Source organism: Pristis pectinata, chromosome 34 (assembly GCF_009764475.1).
Source record: "Pristis pectinata isolate sPriPec2 chromosome 34, sPriPec2.1.pri, whole genome shotgun sequence".
Lineage (NCBI taxonomy): Eukaryota > Metazoa > Chordata > Chondrichthyes > Rhinopristiformes > Pristidae > Pristis > Pristis pectinata.
The window spans coordinates 6129325-6148620 of NC_067438.1; the positions used below are offsets into that span (position 1 = coordinate 6129325).

General features: G+C 46.6%; 1 protein-coding gene across 1 annotated transcript in view; it reads left to right on the forward strand.

The window, feature by feature from the left end:
- LOC127585835 (macrophage mannose receptor 1-like) overlaps window positions 1-19296 on the forward strand; it is a 43468-nt gene that overhangs the window by 10739 nt on the left and 13433 nt on the right. Inside the window, exons 5-11 of the mRNA XM_052043534.1 lie at window positions 156-227; window positions 1409-1777; window positions 2981-3109; window positions 6264-6392; window positions 6498-6869; window positions 10375-10731; window positions 15107-15463. Coding sequence (XP_051899494.1) covers window positions 156-227; window positions 1409-1777; window positions 2981-3109; window positions 6264-6392; window positions 6498-6869; window positions 10375-10731; window positions 15107-15463 — 1785 coding nt within the window. The remainder of the gene's footprint in view (window positions 1-155; window positions 228-1408; window positions 1778-2980; window positions 3110-6263; window positions 6393-6497; window positions 6870-10374; window positions 10732-15106; window positions 15464-19296) is intronic.

Sequence of the window (19296 nt, forward strand, 5' to 3'; positions counted from 1 at the left end):
GCTGAAACCAAAAGGCGCAGGTATATTTAAGGTGAATCTGGATTGCCTCATGAGGGATAGAGGAGGAGGTCAAAAGAGTAGGTTGCAGCTGTTGGCAGATGTACCCACCAGTTGTCCGAATGACGAGGTGAAACGCACATTTTCTCTTTTAACAGATCCGTTACAGCAGTTAATTGTCCCTGACTCAGAGGTATCAACTGCAAAGCCTGCTAACCTTACGGGAACAGGTAAAAGCAAATCCTAGTCTTTCTCTCCTTCAGCTTTGCCTTCTACTCCAGGTTCTGAATATTTTCCAGGTTTTCCATGTGGAAAGGTATTTGTTTTTTTTTTGATTTGACAGAATTCACTGCAAGACCTTAACATTACTCAGGGTCTTCCCCGTACTGTGAGAAGTGAGGAGAGGGAATACTGCGTGATTAAACTGTTAAAATGTGGATCATATCCAGCGACTATTGCCAGAATAATCACACCATTCTCCTAAATTTGGTGACTGATTTCAGGGAATTTTATGGAGATACAGCAACAAAATGCAAGAAATACCTTATATAGACTAACAATTATGGGCAAAAAAGAGGAGGAATTTCTGAAATGTATCCAAGGGAACACACCTAATCAAGGTGTTTCTAGTGAAGAAGAAAGAGGTTCTCAATTTGATTTGGGAATGGACTGCAGCAAGTGGATTATGCTACAAATGGGGAGTATTTGGGCAACAACAATCACAATTTAGTTCAGTTTGTAGAAATGAAAGGGCCAAAAGGTGAAATAGGAAACAGGATAGACTCAAAGAGGATTGGAATAAAAGATTAGACTCATCATTCAGTAAAGAAACAATGAGAGGTCAACATAGGGGATAGGTTTCAGGTACCAACTCGAGGACGGGGGGGGGGGGGGGGTCAGTCAAAGCTGGAGTTCAAGGAAGACTCCCATTACAATAATTAATATGAAGATAGAATGAACGATGATAAATTCTGGGTTGTGAATTCAACAGGAAGTACAGGGGAGAAGCAAGAAAGGAAAGGAAGATGTCAAAGACAATGTTGGGAAACTGATTGTTGGGCAATATAAACGGGAGTATATGAGGCTTTAATCGTAACAGGACAGTCAAAGGAAGGATTGGGGATGAGTCCATGGAGGCATGTTTGAGGAACCAAATGAATACTCCGTGGGTCTTCACGTAAGAGGGTCCTATGATTAGACAGTGAAGGGAAAGAACATCAGAGAAGCTAGATAGGGTATAGGAGTGTTTCACTTTTTATTTGCCCCTGTATCCCAATGCTCTAGATTTCAACTCCAGCTTCTACATAAGCCTGAGAAACCTTCCTTGGTTTGTCCAAGAGCTATTTCCACCTCTAAGTTCAAGGTAACTTCTGTTTGGTAAAAGAATGACATAGTTTACTCGTGTTCCAAGGTTTGAACCAGGCCCAGCAGCTCTCGGGGAGAGGGTACCACCTGATCAACGAGTTGCAGGGTTGGTCAGAGGCCCGGGACTACTGTCAAAGCAGATACACGGACCTCGCCAACATCCTGAGCCCAGAGGAGTGGAAGGATGTAACCCGCTTCGCTATTCAAGGCGTGGGGCTGTGGATTGGACTTTACAACGACGGCGGGTCCTCCAATGGGTGGAAGTGGACAACAGGAGAGATGTTCAATCACGCCAACTGGGTGCCTTGGCGTCCCCAGGAGCTCAACACCACCTTTCCCAGCTGTGTGTACATAGACAGTGACCAATGGATGGACACTCAGTGCGATGTCTTATTGCCCTTCATTTGTTACACAGGTATTACGATAATATAAGAACATCAGAAATAAGAGCAGGAGTTGGCCGTTTGCTCCCTTGAGCCTGTTGAATTGGCCCCTGTAAATTGCCCCCTGGTGTGTAAGCAAGTGGTGGAATCTGGGGGGAGTTGCTGGGAATGTGGGAAGAATAAAGTGGGATCAGTGTAGGATTGGTGTAAGGTCAAAGTCGAGTTTATTGTCACATGCACAAGTACATTTATGCACAGCTGAAATGAAAAACTTGCAGCGGCATCACAGGCAGCATTCGCAAGAAAAAGCATATTAAACATGAATTATACACAATTTTTACAAGAAAGAACACAATTAGAATGAAAAAAACAAAGTCCATTTTAGTGCAAAGTGATCAAAGTGGTCATAGTGTTGCTAAGGTGAGGCAGTGATTAGGGTTGTGCAGGTTGGTCCAAGAACCAAATGGTTGAAGGGAAGTAGCTGTTCCTGAACCTGGTGGTGTGGGACTTCAGGCTTCTGTACCTCCTGTCCGATGGTAGCTGCAAGAAGACGGCATGGCCTGGATGGTGGGGGTCTTTGATGATGTTGCCTTCTTGCGGCAGCGCCTCCTGTAGATACTTGGATGCCTCATGTAGATAAGGGGTGCCTTTATCCCGAAGGTGATGAGTGGATGGAACTTGATCAAGGTTGGGATGGATATAATGGGCCGAAGGGCCTGTTTCCATGCTGTGTGGCTCTCTGACTCCTGGGACATTCTCTCTTCTCTCCTCTTCCATCGGGTAGAAGATACAGGAGCCTGAGGGCACGTACCACCAGACTTAAGGACAGCTTCTACCCCACTGTGATAAGACTATTGAAAGGTTTCCTTATACAATGAGATGGACTCTGACCTCACGATCTACCTTGTGTGACCTTGCACCTTATTGCACTGCACTTTCTCTGTAGCTGTGACACTTTACTCTGTACTGTAATTGTTTTTACCTGTACTACCTCAATGCACTCTGTACTAACTCAACGTAACTGCACTGTGTAATGAATTGACCTGTATGATCAGTTTGCAAGACAAGTGCTTCACTGCACCTCGGTACAAGTGACAATAATAAACCAATACCAAAGATCCTGAAGAATGAATGTATTTCTAAAGAGAGGAAGTTTGTGTGGAAAAGCGTAGTGTGAGTGTGTCGACCAAAAGACATGGAAGGGTAAGACGTGTAACTGTTATTCCCTTTGCCAGAGCTCCCTGTGCTATCCAGTGCTGAGGAACCAGAAACCTCAAGTTCACAGACTACAACAATACTGGAGACAGACGAGGATGAGTTCCAAACTTTAGAAGCCTTCTTAGCAAATATATCTTCTTCTGGAGGTAAGACTATCTCCTCGGCTTTTGAAAAGAAAGATATAGCTTCGTATCAGATTTTTGAACCAAAAGTGGATGTGAAAACAAAATCAGAATTTTTGATATTTTTGATGTCAGGGAGACCCGATAGACGTTTATAAGATTATAGTAGACAGCCGGTATCTTTTTCTCAGGGTCAGCATGTATAATACTAGAGGGCATGCATTTAAGGTGAGAGGGGGTAAGTTCAAGGGAGATGTGCAGGGCAAGTTCTTTTACACAGAGAGTGGTGGGTATCTGGAATGTGTTGCCAGGGCTGGTGGTGGAGGCAGATACGATAGAGGTGTCCAAGAGGCTCTTATATAGGCACATGGATGTGCAGAGAATGGAGGGATTTAGACATTGCGTAGACAGAAAGGATGAGCTTAGTTAGGCTTTTAATTACTAGTTTAATTAGTTTGGCACAACATCGTGGGCCTAAGGACCTGTCCTGTGCTGTACTGTTTTATGTTCTATGTTCTAATCATCCAAAATTATCCCAAGTTGTTAGTCAGGCCAGTATTTCAAGAACTGGAGAAGGTGGTGGTGACCCATCCTCAACTTAATAGCTCACTAGATGGGTAGCATGGACCTGGAGTCACATACAGCCCAGAATAGGTTAGGATGGCAAATGAAGAGAGGGAGCACTGTGACATTAATTTATTTGAATGAAACCTAGGGCCTTCCCTGGAATAATTACACCAAAGTGCGGTCAACTAGATTGGGTGGGCTTGAGTCACGTCAGAATTTGATGACTCCAATGAAGACAGATTGTAGAAAAAATGCCACAGGTTTGAAGCAACGATAAAGGTGTTCAGTTATCCTGGGAGAAATAAGAGATTAAAGGTGGTTGGTGGGGATGGAGGTGGAAGTGGTGTGGTGGATGAGAAAGTAAATAGGGAGGTTTCGGGGGAGTGAGATGGCTCAATCAGGATGTGTTTCAGTTGGGAGCACTTCAGCAGTCGCGATCACAAATTTGTCAGGTTTAGCCCTGGTAGGGTAAAACAAATGGGAGTGCCTTCATTTGGAGGATGGGTGATTTCATAAGTTCGGGTGGGGTGTGGCCCAGTTTTCAATTGTTTACAGCAAGCAGCCTTCTCTGGAAGCACCAGCATTTATAGCACAGCCCAAATTGTCCTTGAATAAGTTGTTAAACAACTTCTTGTACCATTGCAGTCCTTCAGATGAAGATGGTTGTTGGGTAAGAAGTTCTAGGGTGACTGAAGATTAACTTCCAATATTGTGCGTGACTTGGAGGGGAATGTGTAGTTACAGGGAAGGGTGAGGGATTTGCGAAGGAGCTGTCAGAAAAGCCTGGGCTAGTAGTTGCAGTGTATTTTGGAGGTGGTCCACACTGCAGCCACTGTGCGCTGGCGGTGGAGGCTGGGAGTGTGTAGGGTGCTAGACAGGGTGCTGGTCTAGAGGGCTGCTTTGTCTTGGATGGTGTGGAGTTCTCCTGAATTTTGTTGAAGCTGCATTTATCTAGGCAGGTGGAGAGGATTCAGTCACAGAGGAAGAAGGATAGGAAATGGGGGAATATGGGGGATTTATGGAAGGGAATCCACAATTGGTACTCCTGGGATAACAAAAGAAATAAGGATTAAAATAACACAGGGACAGGATATTTTTGATTCACGAATGTGACAGACACTTGCAAGGCCAATTTAATGTCCATCCTTAATTGTCTCGTCCCTTTAAACTTAAGGGCTTGTTGGGTCAATTCAGAGAGAGGTTAAGAGTCAATCCTCTGCACGTGGTGTCTCATTACTACTCACTTTGAGTTAGGATGACAGAATTTTCCATCTCTGAAGGAGATTAATTGGTAATTGGTTTATTATTGTCGCATGTACCGAGATACAGTGAAAAACCTTGTTTGTGTGCCATCCAGACAGATCATTCCAAAACACAAGTACATCGAGGTAATACAAAGGGAAAAGCAATAACAGAATGTAGAATATAGTTTTACAGCTACAGAGAAAGTGCAGTGCAGGGATTAGAATTGGAATTGGTTTATTATTGTCACATGTACCGAGGTAGAGTGAAAAACTTGTCTTGCATACAGTTCATACAGATCAATTCATTATGCAGTGTATCAAGGCAGTACAAGGTAAAACAATAACAGAGCGCAGAATAAAGCGTAACTGCGACAGAGAAAGTGCAGTGCATGTAGATAATAAGGTGCAAGGTCATAACAAGGTAGATTGTGAGGTCAAGAGTCCATCTTATCGTGCTAGGGAACCGTTCAATAGTCTTTTAACAGTGGGGTAGAAGCTGTCCTTGAGCCTAGTGGTACGTGTTTTCAGGCTTTTGTATCTTCTGCCCGATGGGACAGGGGAGAAGAGAGAAAGTCCGGGGTGGGTGGGGTCTTTGATCACGTTGGCTGCTTTACTGAGGCAGCGAGAAGTGTAGACAGAGTCCATGGAGGGTAGGCTGGTCTCCATAATGTGCTGAGCTATAAGGTGCAAGGGCCACATTGAGGTAGTCTGAGATATCAAGAGTTCATCTTTATTGTACAAAAGTGTGCTAACAGCAGGATAGAAGCTGTCTTTGAGCCTGATGGTGCATATTTTGAAGCTTTTCTATCTTCTGCCTGATGTGAAAGGGGAGAAGAGAGAACGACTTGGGTGGGAGGGGTCTTTGATTATGTTGGCTGCTCTCCCGAGGCAGCGGGAAGTGTAAACCGAGTCAATGGAAGGGAGGCTGGTTTTCATGAGGGACATTACTGATCCATTTGGGCAATAAGGTGGTGTCATCATCACTATTGGTACGAATCGATGAATGAGCAACAGGAATAGACCACTCGGCCCATCGATCCAAGTCCACCATTCAATAACATCATGACTGTAACCTGAACTCTGCACTCCTGCCCGCCCTGGTGACCTTGATCTTTAGGGCCATGGGTCTCTAGAACTCAACGGGCAGTGGAGTAGAGAGATTCTTAACAAGCAAGGGGGATGGATGGTCACAGGAATGTGAAGTACAATCAGATGTTCTAATTGAATGGCAGGACAGGTTTGAGGGGCCGAGTGGCCTACTTCTGCTCCCAAGTCATACATTGGTATGCGATTCTGTGTAATTATAAGCAAGGCATGAAAAAAACTAAGTTGGCAGCCCACTTAAAACCATGTCATTCTCCCGACAGAACTACCACCATTTTTCAACAGTGACGAAGAAAAGGATCTGACTGCACAACACAGGAATGTAGTGAAAAATGATGAAACCCAGAGCCAGCCTTTACACCCCCCTAAACCCCGAGTATCTGAATCTGAGGGTAAGGACACTATACCGGATTTACGAATCGATAGATCAGATTCTACCGCGATTCTTCTGAGCTGCTGGATCTTCAGTGTAACGATCTTCACTTCTTTCTTCTAAGGTCGACCTTTGCCCAGCGACGGGAGGGACAGGGAATATCACGTGATCAAAGAGGAGAAAACGTGGAAGGAGGCCCGTGACTACTGCCGGAGAAATTACACCGACCTCGTCAGTTTCAGGAATCCGAAGGAGGAGCAGCTTGTCATCCCTCTGCTTGGCCAAGGGGAGTGGAAGTGGATTGGCCTTTACAACGAGGAGCTGACCAATAACGGGTGGAAGTGGACAAATGGGGACGATTTCACCTACTCCAACTGGGCGCTGTGGTACCCAGAGCAGTTCAGCGCCAGCTCCTCCCCCATCTGCGTTTGCACGGCCCGGGATGAGTGGTTTGACCTCCAGTGTGATTTCACGTTGCCCTTCATTTGTTACACAGGTTTGAACAAATGGGATCTCTCACTTGTTTTACCATGGGTTAGCTTGTGCTGCTGTCAACAGCCTTTCAACACTACTTAAAATGCCTCTTTATTATTGGTTTATTACTGTCACATGTACTGAGATACAGTGAAAGGCTTTTTCTGCGTGCCATCCAGACAGATCATGCCATACATCAATACATTGAGGGAGCAAAAAGTAAACAGCATGGAGAATATAATGCTTTAGCCACAGGAAAAGTGCAGAGCAGGTAGACAAATAAAGTGCAGGGGCGCCAACTAAGTAAATTGGGAGATCAAGAATTCCTCTTTGGCATATGAGAGGTCTGTTCAAAAGTCTGATAACAGTAGGATAGAAGCTGTCCTTGAGCCTGGTGGTACGTGCCCTCAGGCTCCTGTATCTTTTGTCTGATGGGAGAGGGGAGAAGAGAGTATGTCCGGATTGGGTGGGGTCTTTGATTATGCTGGCTGCTTTACCAAGGCAGCGAGAGGTATAGACAGAGTCCATGGAGGGGAGGCTGGTTTCTGTGATATGCTTCCTTCTTACAGAGGTACAGCAATCAAAGGCAGAGTCGATCTTGCCCGAAGCCAAGAGTTATCTTCTGGGATCGGGAGAGAAACGGAACAGGCCGCCACAGCAAGTTGCATCTCCAAAGCATTCGGGTAAGGATTCTCCCAGTCATGTGCAGAGCAGATGTTAAATAGAATGCAAGAATCGTAGGACACTGAAAGGGGCTGTACGGTCCATGACTTCTGCGGTAGTACTATCCCATCGACCCAATTCCTCGCCCAGTACCCCACTCACGCTGCTGTTGGGTGCTTGCTGCCTGGGGTGTTACCACAGCACCACCACCTCCCCCTACCCCATGGTCAGAAGGTTTATTGGTTTATTATTGTCACTTGTACCGAGGCACAGTGAAAAACTTGTCTTACAAACCGATCGTACAGGTCAATTCATTACACAGTGCAGTTACATTGAGTTAGTACAGAGTGCATTGATGTAGTACAGGTAAAAACAATAACAGTACAGAGTAAAGTGTCACAGCTACAGAGAAAGTGCAGTGCAATAAGGTGCAAGGTCACACAAGGTAGATCGTGAGGTCAGAGTCCTTCTCATTGTATAAGGGAACCATTCAATAGTCTTATCACAGTGGGGTAGAAGCTGTCCTTAAGTCTGGTGGTACGTGCCCTCAGGCTCCTGTATCTTCTACCCGATGGAAGAGGAGAGAAGAGAGAATGTCCCGGGTGGGTGAGGTCTTTGATTATGCCGGCTGCTTCACCAAGACAGCAAGAGGTAAAGACAGAGTCCAAGGAGGGGAGGCCGGTGTCCGTGATGCGCTGGGCTGTGTCCACAACTCTCTGCAGTTTCTTGCGGTCCTGGGCAGAGCAGTTGCCATACCAAGCTGTGATACATCCAGATAGGTGTTTGGTTTAATCTCCTCTCCAGGATCCAACGCACCAACCTTAAAGGGCATGGCTTTAAAGTAAGTGGGAAGTTCAAGGGAGATATCAGAGGAAGGTTTTTTACCCAGAGAGTGGTTGGGGCATGGAATGCGCTGCCTGGGGCAGTGGTGGAGGCAGGTACATTGGTCAAATTCAAGAGATTGCTAGGTAGGCATATGAAAGAATTTAAAATAGAGGGATATGTGGGAGGAAGGGGTTAGATAGTCAGGCAAGGTTTAAAGGTCGGCACAACATTGTGGGCCGAAGGGCCTGTATTGTGCTGTAATGTTCTATGTTCTATCTGTCAGCCACAATATTAAACCAACGCCTGTGTGTCATCTCAGTTGGGGCACAGAAAATCCCACGGACGATGTCCCAAAGACCAGGAGAGTTCTCCCTGAGAAAATATTGAAGTTTCTACCACCACACCCCCCACTTCATTAAGCATATACAAACTTCTTAAGAAGGAAGGGTGGGGAGAGGATGTTTCCCGTGCCTGGAGTGTCTAGAACCAGGGGTTGCATTCTCAAAATAATCTGGGACAGAGAAGAGAAGGAATTTCTTTGCCCAGAGGGTGGTGAATCTTTGGAATTCTTGATTCCAGAGGCTCAGTGTGTTCAAGACATAATTGAAAAGTCATGGAGTCATACAGCACTGAAACAGGACGTTAGAACATCAAGCAGTACAGTACAGGAACAGGCCCTTCGGCCCATGATGTCTGTGCTAACCATGATGCCAATTTAAACTAATCCCTTCTGCCTGCACATGATCCTATCCCTCCATTCCCTGCATATTCATGCACCACAGTAGTGTAGCGGTTAGTGTAATGCTATTACAGTGCCAGTGACCCGGGTTCGATTCACGCCGCTGTCTGTAAGGAGTTTGTAATTTCCCCCCATGTCTGCGTGGGTTTCCTCCTGGGTGCTCCGGTTTCCTCCCACATTCCAAAGACGTACGGGTTAGGAAGTTGTGGGCATGCTATGTTGGTGCTGGAAGCGTGGCGACACTTGCGGGCTGCCCCCAGAACACTCTACACAAAAGATGCATTTCACTGTGTGTTTCAATGTACATGTGGCTAATAAAGATATAGTATCGTATCACCTATCTAAAAGCCTCTTGGACACCACTACCCATGGCAGCCTGTTCCAGGCACCCACCACTCTCTGTGTAAAAAATAACCTGCCCTGCACATCTCCTTTAAACTTTCCCCCTCTCACCTCAAAGCTAAGTCCTCTGGTATTTGACATTTCAACCCTTGGAAAAAGGTACTGCCTGTCTACTCTATCTACGCCTCTCATAATTTTATGAACTTCTATCAGGTCTCTCCTCAGCATCCGACGCTCCTGAGAAAACATCCCAAGTTTGTCCAACCTCTCCTTATAGCTCATACCCTCTAATCCAGGCAGCATCCTGGTGAACCTCTTCTGCACCCTCTCTAAAGCCTCCACATCCTTCCTGTAATGGAGGCGACCAGAACTGCGTACAATACCCCAAGTGTGGCCTAACCAAAGTGTTATACAGCTGCATCATGACTTCCTGACTCTTATATTCTGAGCACCTAGTGACGAAGGCAGGCATGCCGTACGCCTTCTTTGCCACTTGTGTTGCCTTTTTCAGGGAGCTATGGACTTGGACCCCAAGATCCCTCTGCACACAATACCCCAAGTGCAGCCTAATCGAAGTTTTTGTATACAGCTACAACATGACTTCCTGACTGTTATACTCAATGCCCCAACCAATGAAGGCAAGCGTGCTGTACGCCTTCTTTGCCACTCTATTTACTTGCGTTACCACTTTCAGTGAGCTAGAGACTTGGGAGCCATGCAACCCACCATATCTGTCAACCACACCTTTACACTATATTCCGACGTTAATCCAGTGTTAATTGACAGATGTTAAGAAATTTGAGGAATATGGAGAGAGTGGCACTGAGTTATACCAGCAGCTGGGAAGTCGTGGAATGATGGGCCGATTGGCCTACTCCAGCTTCCAATTCTTTCCCTCTGTTCCCCTCCAATGGTTTGTTTGAGATGTTCAACGATTGGCACCCGATCCTCGTTTCAGGGTACGTCCAGAGCATTGGGACGGAAGAGAGGTTATACTTCCTGGTCGACCAGCTGAAGAACTGGTCAGAAGCCCGGGATTACTGCCAGCGCCACTACACGGGCCTGCTGAGCGTGCGGAGCCAGCAGGAGTCCGAGATCTTGGGCCCCCTTCTGACCCAAGCCAAGTGGATCGGACTGTACAGCAACGGAGTCGGTAGCTGGCAGTGGTCCAACGGGGATGCGTACCAGTATGCCAACTGGTCCCCCTCCTACCCCTCCCGATACGCCGCTGGCTTGCCCGTGTGCGCCTATGCCTCGGACAAGGGCTGGGGAGAGGAAAAATGCGAATCCCACTTCTCTTTTGTTTGCTACCTGGGTAAGTGAGATCGAGGGAAGGGTGAGGGTGAGGGTGGGGTGCGAGTTATCGAGACATGTGAGACTGCAGATGCTGGGATCTGGAGCAAGGAACAAGATGCCAGAGGAACTCAGCATCTGTGGAGGGAGGTGGACAGTCGACGTTTGGGTTGAGATCCTCCATCTGGACTGAAAGAGTGGAGGGGAGATAGCCAGTATAGTGGGGTGTGCGAGAAGGGTGGAGCAAGAGCTGGCTGGTAATAGGTGGATCCAGGTGAGGAGGGGGTGACGGACAGATGGAGGAGGGGACAGTGCAAATAGCCGTAAGACCATAAAATATAGGAGCACAGTTAGGCCATTCAGCTCATTGAGCCTGCTTTGCCATTCGATCATAGAACATATCCTGCGGTGCTCTGCCCGAGACAGCAAGACCGACACAACAGTCCAGATGCTTGAAGAGGCTCCTGTAGATGTTTGTAAAATTGTGAGAGGCATAGATAGGGTAGACAGTCTGAATCTGTTCCCCAAGGTAGAAATGACAAACGCCAGAGGATGTGCTCTTAAGGTTTGAAGGGGGACGTTGATAGGCCACGTGAGGGGCAAGGTTTTTTTTTAAAAACACAGAGAGCGGTAGCCTGGAATGGGTTACCGGGGGTAGTAGTGGAAGCAGGCAGTTTGGAGTTTAAGATGCTTTTAGATAGACACATGAATATGAAGGGAATGGGGGAATATGGCTGGTACACAGGAGGAGGACATTTAGTATGAATTGGGATTAGAACACAGAAGACTACAGCACAGCACAGGCCCTTCGGCCCACGATGTTGTGCCAACATTTTATCCTGCTCTATCTAACCCTTCCCTCCCACACAGCCCCTCCATTTCTCTATCATTCATAATATCGATCATGGCTGATTTTTCTTTTCAAACCCATTCTCCTGCCTACTTCCCGTAACCCTTAACTCCCTTACCAATAAAAACAGTGCCAGAAGCGGGGAGGTGATGGGTGGAGGCAACGAAGGGCTGCAGATGACCGAATCTGATGGGAGAGGAAGGTGGAGCATGGAATCAAATGCGGAGGACAGGTGGGAACAGTGGGGGGAGGGGAACCAGTGGGGGGAGTGATGGGCCAGATGGAGTGGGTGGGGGAGGGGAGAGAAATAGGGTGAGGGGGCTGGGGAGGGTGTAGGAAGAACTGGGTGGATCAGGAGACAAATCACCCCACCTGGATCCACCTATCATCTGCCAGGTCTTGCTCCACCCCTTCCCCTCACCTCTATCTCTCAGTCTGGATGAAAGGTCTCGGCCAGATATGTCGACCGTCCATTTCCCTCCACCGACGCCGCCTGACCCGCTGAGTTCCTGCGGTGTCTTGTCTGGATGTGAGTTGTACTGGGTGGATGTGCACTCTGTCCAAGCCCCGCTCCTGGGGTTTGGATCCAGGCTGAGGCATTGGGTGCTATATGTAAAACTCCAGTAGTCCACTAATGGGAAATCCTCATGATTCCGGCTCTCCCTCCCACTCCCCGGGGCCCCGGTTCCCTACCCACTCAAAGTCAATGTCAACGTCGAGTTTATTGTCACATGCACAAGTCCATGTGTGCACAGGTGCAATGAAAAACTTGCTTGCAGCAGCATCACAGGCAACTAGCATCAGATAAGCAGCATTCACAAGCAAAACACAAATTATACACAATGTCTACAAGAAAGAACACAATTAGAACCAAAAACACAACATCCATTTTAATGCAAAGTGATCAAGCTGTGCATATTGTTACTAAACTACAGTTTAACAGTGCTAAACTGTTGCTAAACTCAAGATTCACTTTTATAATTCTGTGCAACATCTAAAAAAAGGTGAATTAAAAGTATTTGAGGGCATTGAATGAATGACATCCAATAGAATCATCTGGTCCAGTGCCAGCAAATTTCCAAGTGTGCTGGATTATTGGAGTTTTACTGTACTCCGGGCATGGGAATAAGCAGTTCCTTCTCAGACGCTGACTTGTGAGGTTTGGCACCTGGGACCAAACTGTTTACAGTATCAGAATTATTATCACTGACTTATAAGATGTGAAATGTGTTGTTTTGCCACAGCAGTACAGTGCAAAGACATAAAATTATTATAACTAAAATAAGTAAATAGTGCAACAAAAAAGAAAAGAATAACGAGGCATGGACTGTTCAGAAATCTGATGGCGGAGGGGAAGAATCTGTTCCTGAATCATTGAGTGTGGGTCTTCAGGCTCCTGTACCTCCTCCCTCATGGAGGTAATGAGAAAAGGGTGTGACCTGGGTGGTGGGGGTCTTTTAGTGACGGATGCTATCTTCTTGATCTTGAGGCACTGCCTCTTGAAGATGTCCTCGATGGCAGGCAGGGTTGTGTCTGTGATGGAGCTGGCTGAGTCGACAACCCTCTGCAGCCCCTTGCGATCCTGTGCACTGGAGCCTCCATCCCAGGTGGTGGTGCAACCAGTCAGAATGCTCTCCACCATACATCTGTAGAAATTCGTAAGCGTCTTTGGTGACGTACCAAATCTCCTCAAACTCCTAATGAAGTAGAGGCGTTGGCATGTCTTCTTTCTGATTACATCAATGTGTTGGGCCCAGGATAGATCCTCGGAGATATTGACACCCAGGAACTTGAAGCTGCTCACCCTTTCCACTGCTGACCGCAGGGGACCAAATTTCCTATTTACAAGGACACTGATGCCACAGCCCAACCCTAACCCAGCCCAAATCCTCCAGTATAACCCGAGGCTGTACTAGATTAAGACAAGGAGAGTTGGACTAAGGGAACAAAGATGAGGGCAGTTCAAAGTGGCAGCAACCAGTGAGGTGGATAATCTAAGGGGATGGGAAGATTGAGGGGCAATTAACTTGCTGCCCACAGACTGACACCCTAGCCTTAAACCAGGTGTGATGCTCAGTATTGAGGAGGATGTAAAGAGGTTCTAAGGGGATGTTGACAAGCTGAGTGGTGAGCAGATGGGATATAATGTGGAAAAAAATGGGAGGTGATTCACATCCAACAGGATCTTCCCATTCTGTCAAGGTTTCCTTTTTGTCTTGTGTCCAAGAGGGTTGTATTGGTCCTTTGGTGCAGAGTAGAATGGGCTGTGGGTCACACTGTCCCCAAGAGATGTCCTTGCCCAGACCTCTCAGTCAGTGGCAACTTCCCCGGATTTGCCTTTCCAACACAAATTCTAAAATTCTGATGTTACTGGAGTGGGATGCAATGTGGGTCAGAGGACACAGTGGTCGATGATCAAAAGGGAGGCGTTACACATTTGGAAGTTTACCACAGATGGGAATATCTAAATCACAACTCTCAGATTGGGATTCTCCTTTGACATGATGTGTAACACCTCCTGAGGTTTTAATACATTCAGAATGGATAATGGTTAAATCACTTCATCCTGTACTCTTGTACTCCCACAGACATGCAGTGGCCTCACCATGTTCTTTCCGGGGAGAACATCACCCCACCTATTGGTGAACACAAGGATATAACTTTGCGGGATACCATATCCGGAAGGAATTTCAGGCCAAGTAGGAAAAGTCTTGGATTGAAAGTGAAACTTGTGCTTTTCGTTTGTTTAACTTGCCAGTTTTTTTTTGCTTCAGTTTTTTTCTTTGATGCAAGAGGGTTATTGGGAGACCCCCAGGGTTTGGTGGCTGTAGTTATCAGGGGTAAAGTCAGGAGTTTGGAAGAATGAGACAACACGTTGAGGTGAACAAGGTTCAGAGAGGGATTTACTTACTTATTACGAAGCAAAAGTCAGGCAGTCATGTTATAACTGTATAAAATTTTAGTTAGGCTGCATTTGGGGTATTGTGTGCAGTTCTGGTTGCCCCATTACAGGAAGGGCGTGGAGGCTTTGGAGAGGGTGCAGAAGAGGTCTAGCAGAATTCGGCCTGGATTAGAGGGTATGAGCTATAAAGAGAGATTGGACAAACATGGGTTGTTTTCTCTGGAGTCCAAGAGGCTGAGGGGAGACCTGACAGAAGTTTATAAAATTATAAGAGGCAATAGAAAGGGGAGACAGCTGGTATCTTTTCCCCAGGGTTGAAATGTCAAGTACTAGAGGATGTAGCTTTAAGGTGAGAGGGGGAAAAGTGTAAAGGCGATAGATTTTACACAGAGAGTGGTGGGTGCCTGGAATGTGCTGCCAGGGATGGTGGTGGAAGCAGATGCAATAGTGGCATTTAGACACACACACATGAACATGCAGGGAGTGGAGGAATATGGATCACGTGGAGGCAAATAGGTTGAGTTTAATTTGGCAACATGTTCAGCACAGACTTTGCAGACCAAAGGTCCCGCTCCTGTACCGTACCGTTGTGTTCATACTCTTGTGGTTGCAAGATCCTAAAAGACTCTGAAAAATCTCTTTAAGATCGGAACCAAACAATCACGAGCAGGGACAGGACGTACTTCCTGATCGAGGAGGAAAAGACGTGGAACAAGGCCTGGAGTTACTGCCGGAATCACTACACCAACCTGGCGAGTGTGCGGAGCGCGGAAGAGGCCAGTCTGATTTCCGTGCTGGTGCACGGGCCCCAGTGGATCGGACTCTACACCGACGGGATGTCCGGGTGGATGTGGACCAACGGGGACCACTTCAGCTACTCCAAGTGGGGCCTTTGGCACCCATTCAACTTCAACAACAGCCTGCCCATGTGCGTGGCCGTCTTTGACGGCGAGTGGCACGAGGCCGACTGCGACTTTCCTTTCGCCTTCATTTGCTACCGAGGTAATGAGGAATAGAAGCAGCTCCAGGCTATTCGGCCCCTCACCCCTGCTTTCCCCCACTGGCTGAATGCCTTACCAAGTTTATAAAACTATGAGAAGCACAGATAGGACAGCCAGTAGGAGACTGTCCTATAAAACTATGAGAGGACAGCCAGTATCTTTGTCCCTGGGTCAAAATGTCTAATATGAGAGGGCATTCATTTAAGGTCATGGAATCAGTCACAATGTAATACAGGACCTTCGGCCTGACTGGTCCAGGCTGACCAAGTTTCCCATCTAAGCCAGACCCATTTGCCAGTGTTTGGCCTGTATCCCTCTAAACCTTTCCTATCCATGTACCTTTTAAATGTTGTTAAACCATTTCCTCCAGCAGCTCATTCCATATACAGATGAAAAAATTGCCTATCAGGTTCCTACTAAGTCTCTCCCCTTCACCCTATCTATGCCCCTCATGATTTTATACACCTCTATAGTAGCACCTCTCAATCTCCAATGCTCCAGGGAATAAAGTCCTAGCCTGTCCAACCTCTCCCTATAACTCAGTCCCTCAAATCCCAGCAACATCCTTGTAAATCTTTTCTTGCACTCTCTCTCTAGTTCAATAACACCTTTCGTTTATCAGGGCAACCAAAACTAAACACGACGACTCTAGTCCCACAGGATTCGGGCCCAAGGAGTTGGGAGAGAGTTTGTGTAACTCCAACCTATCTTCCCGCCCCTCGGGGGTCACCAGAGAGTTAACATATCAACAAAGGAGGGTGTTCAGGATTATGGTGCCAGCTGCAGGAGTGGGTGATTGAAGCATCTTTGGGAAGATGCACAAGGGAGGGGGGGGGGGGGGGGATAGAAATTTATTCCGATAGACTGACATGTGGCAAGACTGCCAGTGACTTGAGTGAGATGTAAACGCTGGCACAAATCAGATGAACCAAGTGGATTGTGTTTACATAGAATGTTACAGCACAGTACAGGCTCTTCAGCCTATGTTGTGCCAACCTTTTAACCTACTCTAAGATCAATCTAACCCTTCCCTCCCACATACTCCATTTTCTATCATCCGTGTGCCTACCCAAGAGTCTCAAGTGTCCCTAATGTATCTGCTGCCACCAGCACCCTGGCATCATGTTCCACCACCACCGTGTAAAAAAAAAAAACTTTGATATCCCCCCTGTACTTTCCTCTAATCACCTTAAAATTATGCCCTATTGTTAGCCATTTCCGCCCTGGGAAAGAAGTCTGACTGTCCACTCGATCTATGCCTCTTATCTGGTACACCTCTATCAAGACACCTCCCATCCAAAGAGAAAAGCCCTAGCTCACTCAACTTATCCTCATAAGGCATGCTCTCCAATCCAGGTAGCATGCTGGTAAATCTCCTCTGCACCCTCTAAAGCTTCCACATCCTTCCTATAGTGAGGCAACCAGAACTGAACACATTATGCTAAGTATGTTCTAACCAGGGTTATAGAGCTGAAACATTACCTCACAGTTCTTGAGCTCAATCCTGACTAATGAAGGCCAACACACCATATGCCTTCTTAATAACCTGATCAACTTGCACAGCAGCTATGAGAGATCTCTGGAAATGGACCCCAAGATCTGTTCCTCCACACTGTTAAGCATCCTGCCATTAACCCTGTATTCTGCCTTCAAATTTGACCTTGCAAAGTGAATCACTTCACACTTTTCTGGGTTGAACTCCCATCTGCCACTCCTCAGCCCACCTTTGCATCCATCAATGTCCGGTTGTAACCCTCAACCTTCTATACTATCCACAACACCACCAACCTTTGTGTCATCTACAAACTTACTAACCTACTCTTCCACTTCCTCGTCCAAGTCATTTATAAAAATCATAAAGAGCAGGGGTTCCAGAACAGATCCCTACAGAACACCACTGGCCACTGACCTCCAGGCAGAATACACTCCATCTACAACCACCACTTATGCATGAGCCAATTCTGAATCCACACAGCCAAATTACCCTGGATCCCATGCCTCCTGACTTTCTGAATGAGCCTGTGGGGAACCTTACCAAATGCCTTAAAGTCCATATACACCACATCCACTGCTCTACCCTTAATGAGTTTTGAATTCTGAGGATGTGACAATAAGGCTTGTGGCTCAAAGCAATGCTGACTAACCCAAATCAGACTATGCTTCTCCAGATGCTCGAATCCTATCCCCAAGAATCTTTTGCAACAATTTGCCCACCACTGAAGTAAGACTCACTAGTCTGTAATTCCCAGGGTTATCCCTACTCCCTTTCTTGAACAAGGAACAACACTGACATCCTCCATTCATTTGGTACTACTCCTGTGGCCAGTCAGATCATCACCAAGGGCTCAGAAATCTCTTTCCTCACTTCCCCTACTATCCTGGGATAGATCCCATCCAGCCACAGGGACTTATCTATCCTAATGTTTCAAAATTTCCAGTACACTTCTTAACATCAAGATGTTCTAGCTTATCAGCTTATTTTACACTGTCCTCACAAACATCAAGGTCTCTCTCACAGGTGACTACTGAAGGAAAGTATTCATTAAGGACCTCCACTACCTCCTCTGACTCCAGGCACATGTTTCCTCCTCTATCCCTAATTGGTCCTACCTTCACTCTAGTCATCCTCCTGTTCTTCACATACAAGTGAAATATCTTGGTTTTCTTTAACCCTACTCACCAAGACCTTCTCATGGCCCCCTTCTAGCTTGCCCAATTCCATTCTTAAGCTCCTTCCTGCCTACCTTGTAACTCTAGAGCCCTGTCTGATCCTTGCTTCCTGAACCTTAAGTAAACTTCTTTCTTCCTCTTCACTGGATATTCCACATCTCGTCAACCGTAGTTCCTTCACCCTACCATCCTTTTCCTGCTTTAAGGGCACAAACATATCCAGAACCCCACGCAAGTGATCTCTAAACAACCTTCAGATTTTCATTGTGCATTTCCCCCAGTATATCTGCACCCAATTTACACTCCCAAGTTCCTGCCTAATAGTATCATAATTCCCCCTCCCCCAATTAAATACTTTCCCATACTGTCTGCTCCTATCCATCTCCAAGAGGAGAGAGTTGTTGTCACTGTCTGAAATGCTCACCCACTGAGAAATCTGACACCTGACCAGATTCATTGCCTAGTACCAGATCCAGAACGGCCTGTCCTCTCATTGGCCTGTCTACGTATTGTGTCAGGAATCCTTCCTGGACACCTAACAAATTCCGCCCTATCCAAACTTTTTGTACTAAGGATGTGCCAATCAATATTAGGGAAGTTGAAATCACCCATGGCAACAACCCTGTTATTTCTGCACCTTTCCAAAATCTGCCTCCCAATCTGCTCCTCAGTGTCTGTTGCTATTGGTGGGTCTATAGAATACTCCCAATAAAGTTATTGCTCCCTTCCTGTTTCTGACTTCCACCCACACTGACTCAGTAGATGATCCCTCCAGGACATCTTCCCTTTCTACAGCTGTGATACTGTCCCTGATCAGCAAAGCCACTCACCCACCTCTTACCTCCATTCCTGTCCCTTTTGAAACATCCAGCAACCATTCCTGCCCTTGTGACAGCCAAGTCTCTGTAATGGCCACAACATCATAGTTTCATGTACTGACGTATGCTCCAAGTTCATCACCCTTGTTCTGATACTTCTTGCATTAAATTAGACACATTTCAACCCATCCAACTGACTGCAATTTTGCCTTATCAACTGCCTATCCTTCCTCACAGTCTCTCTACACACTGCATCAATCTGTACACCAACTGCCCCATCCTCTGACCTATCACTCAGGTTCCCATCCCCTTGCCAAACTAGTTTAAACCTTCTGCAACATCTCCA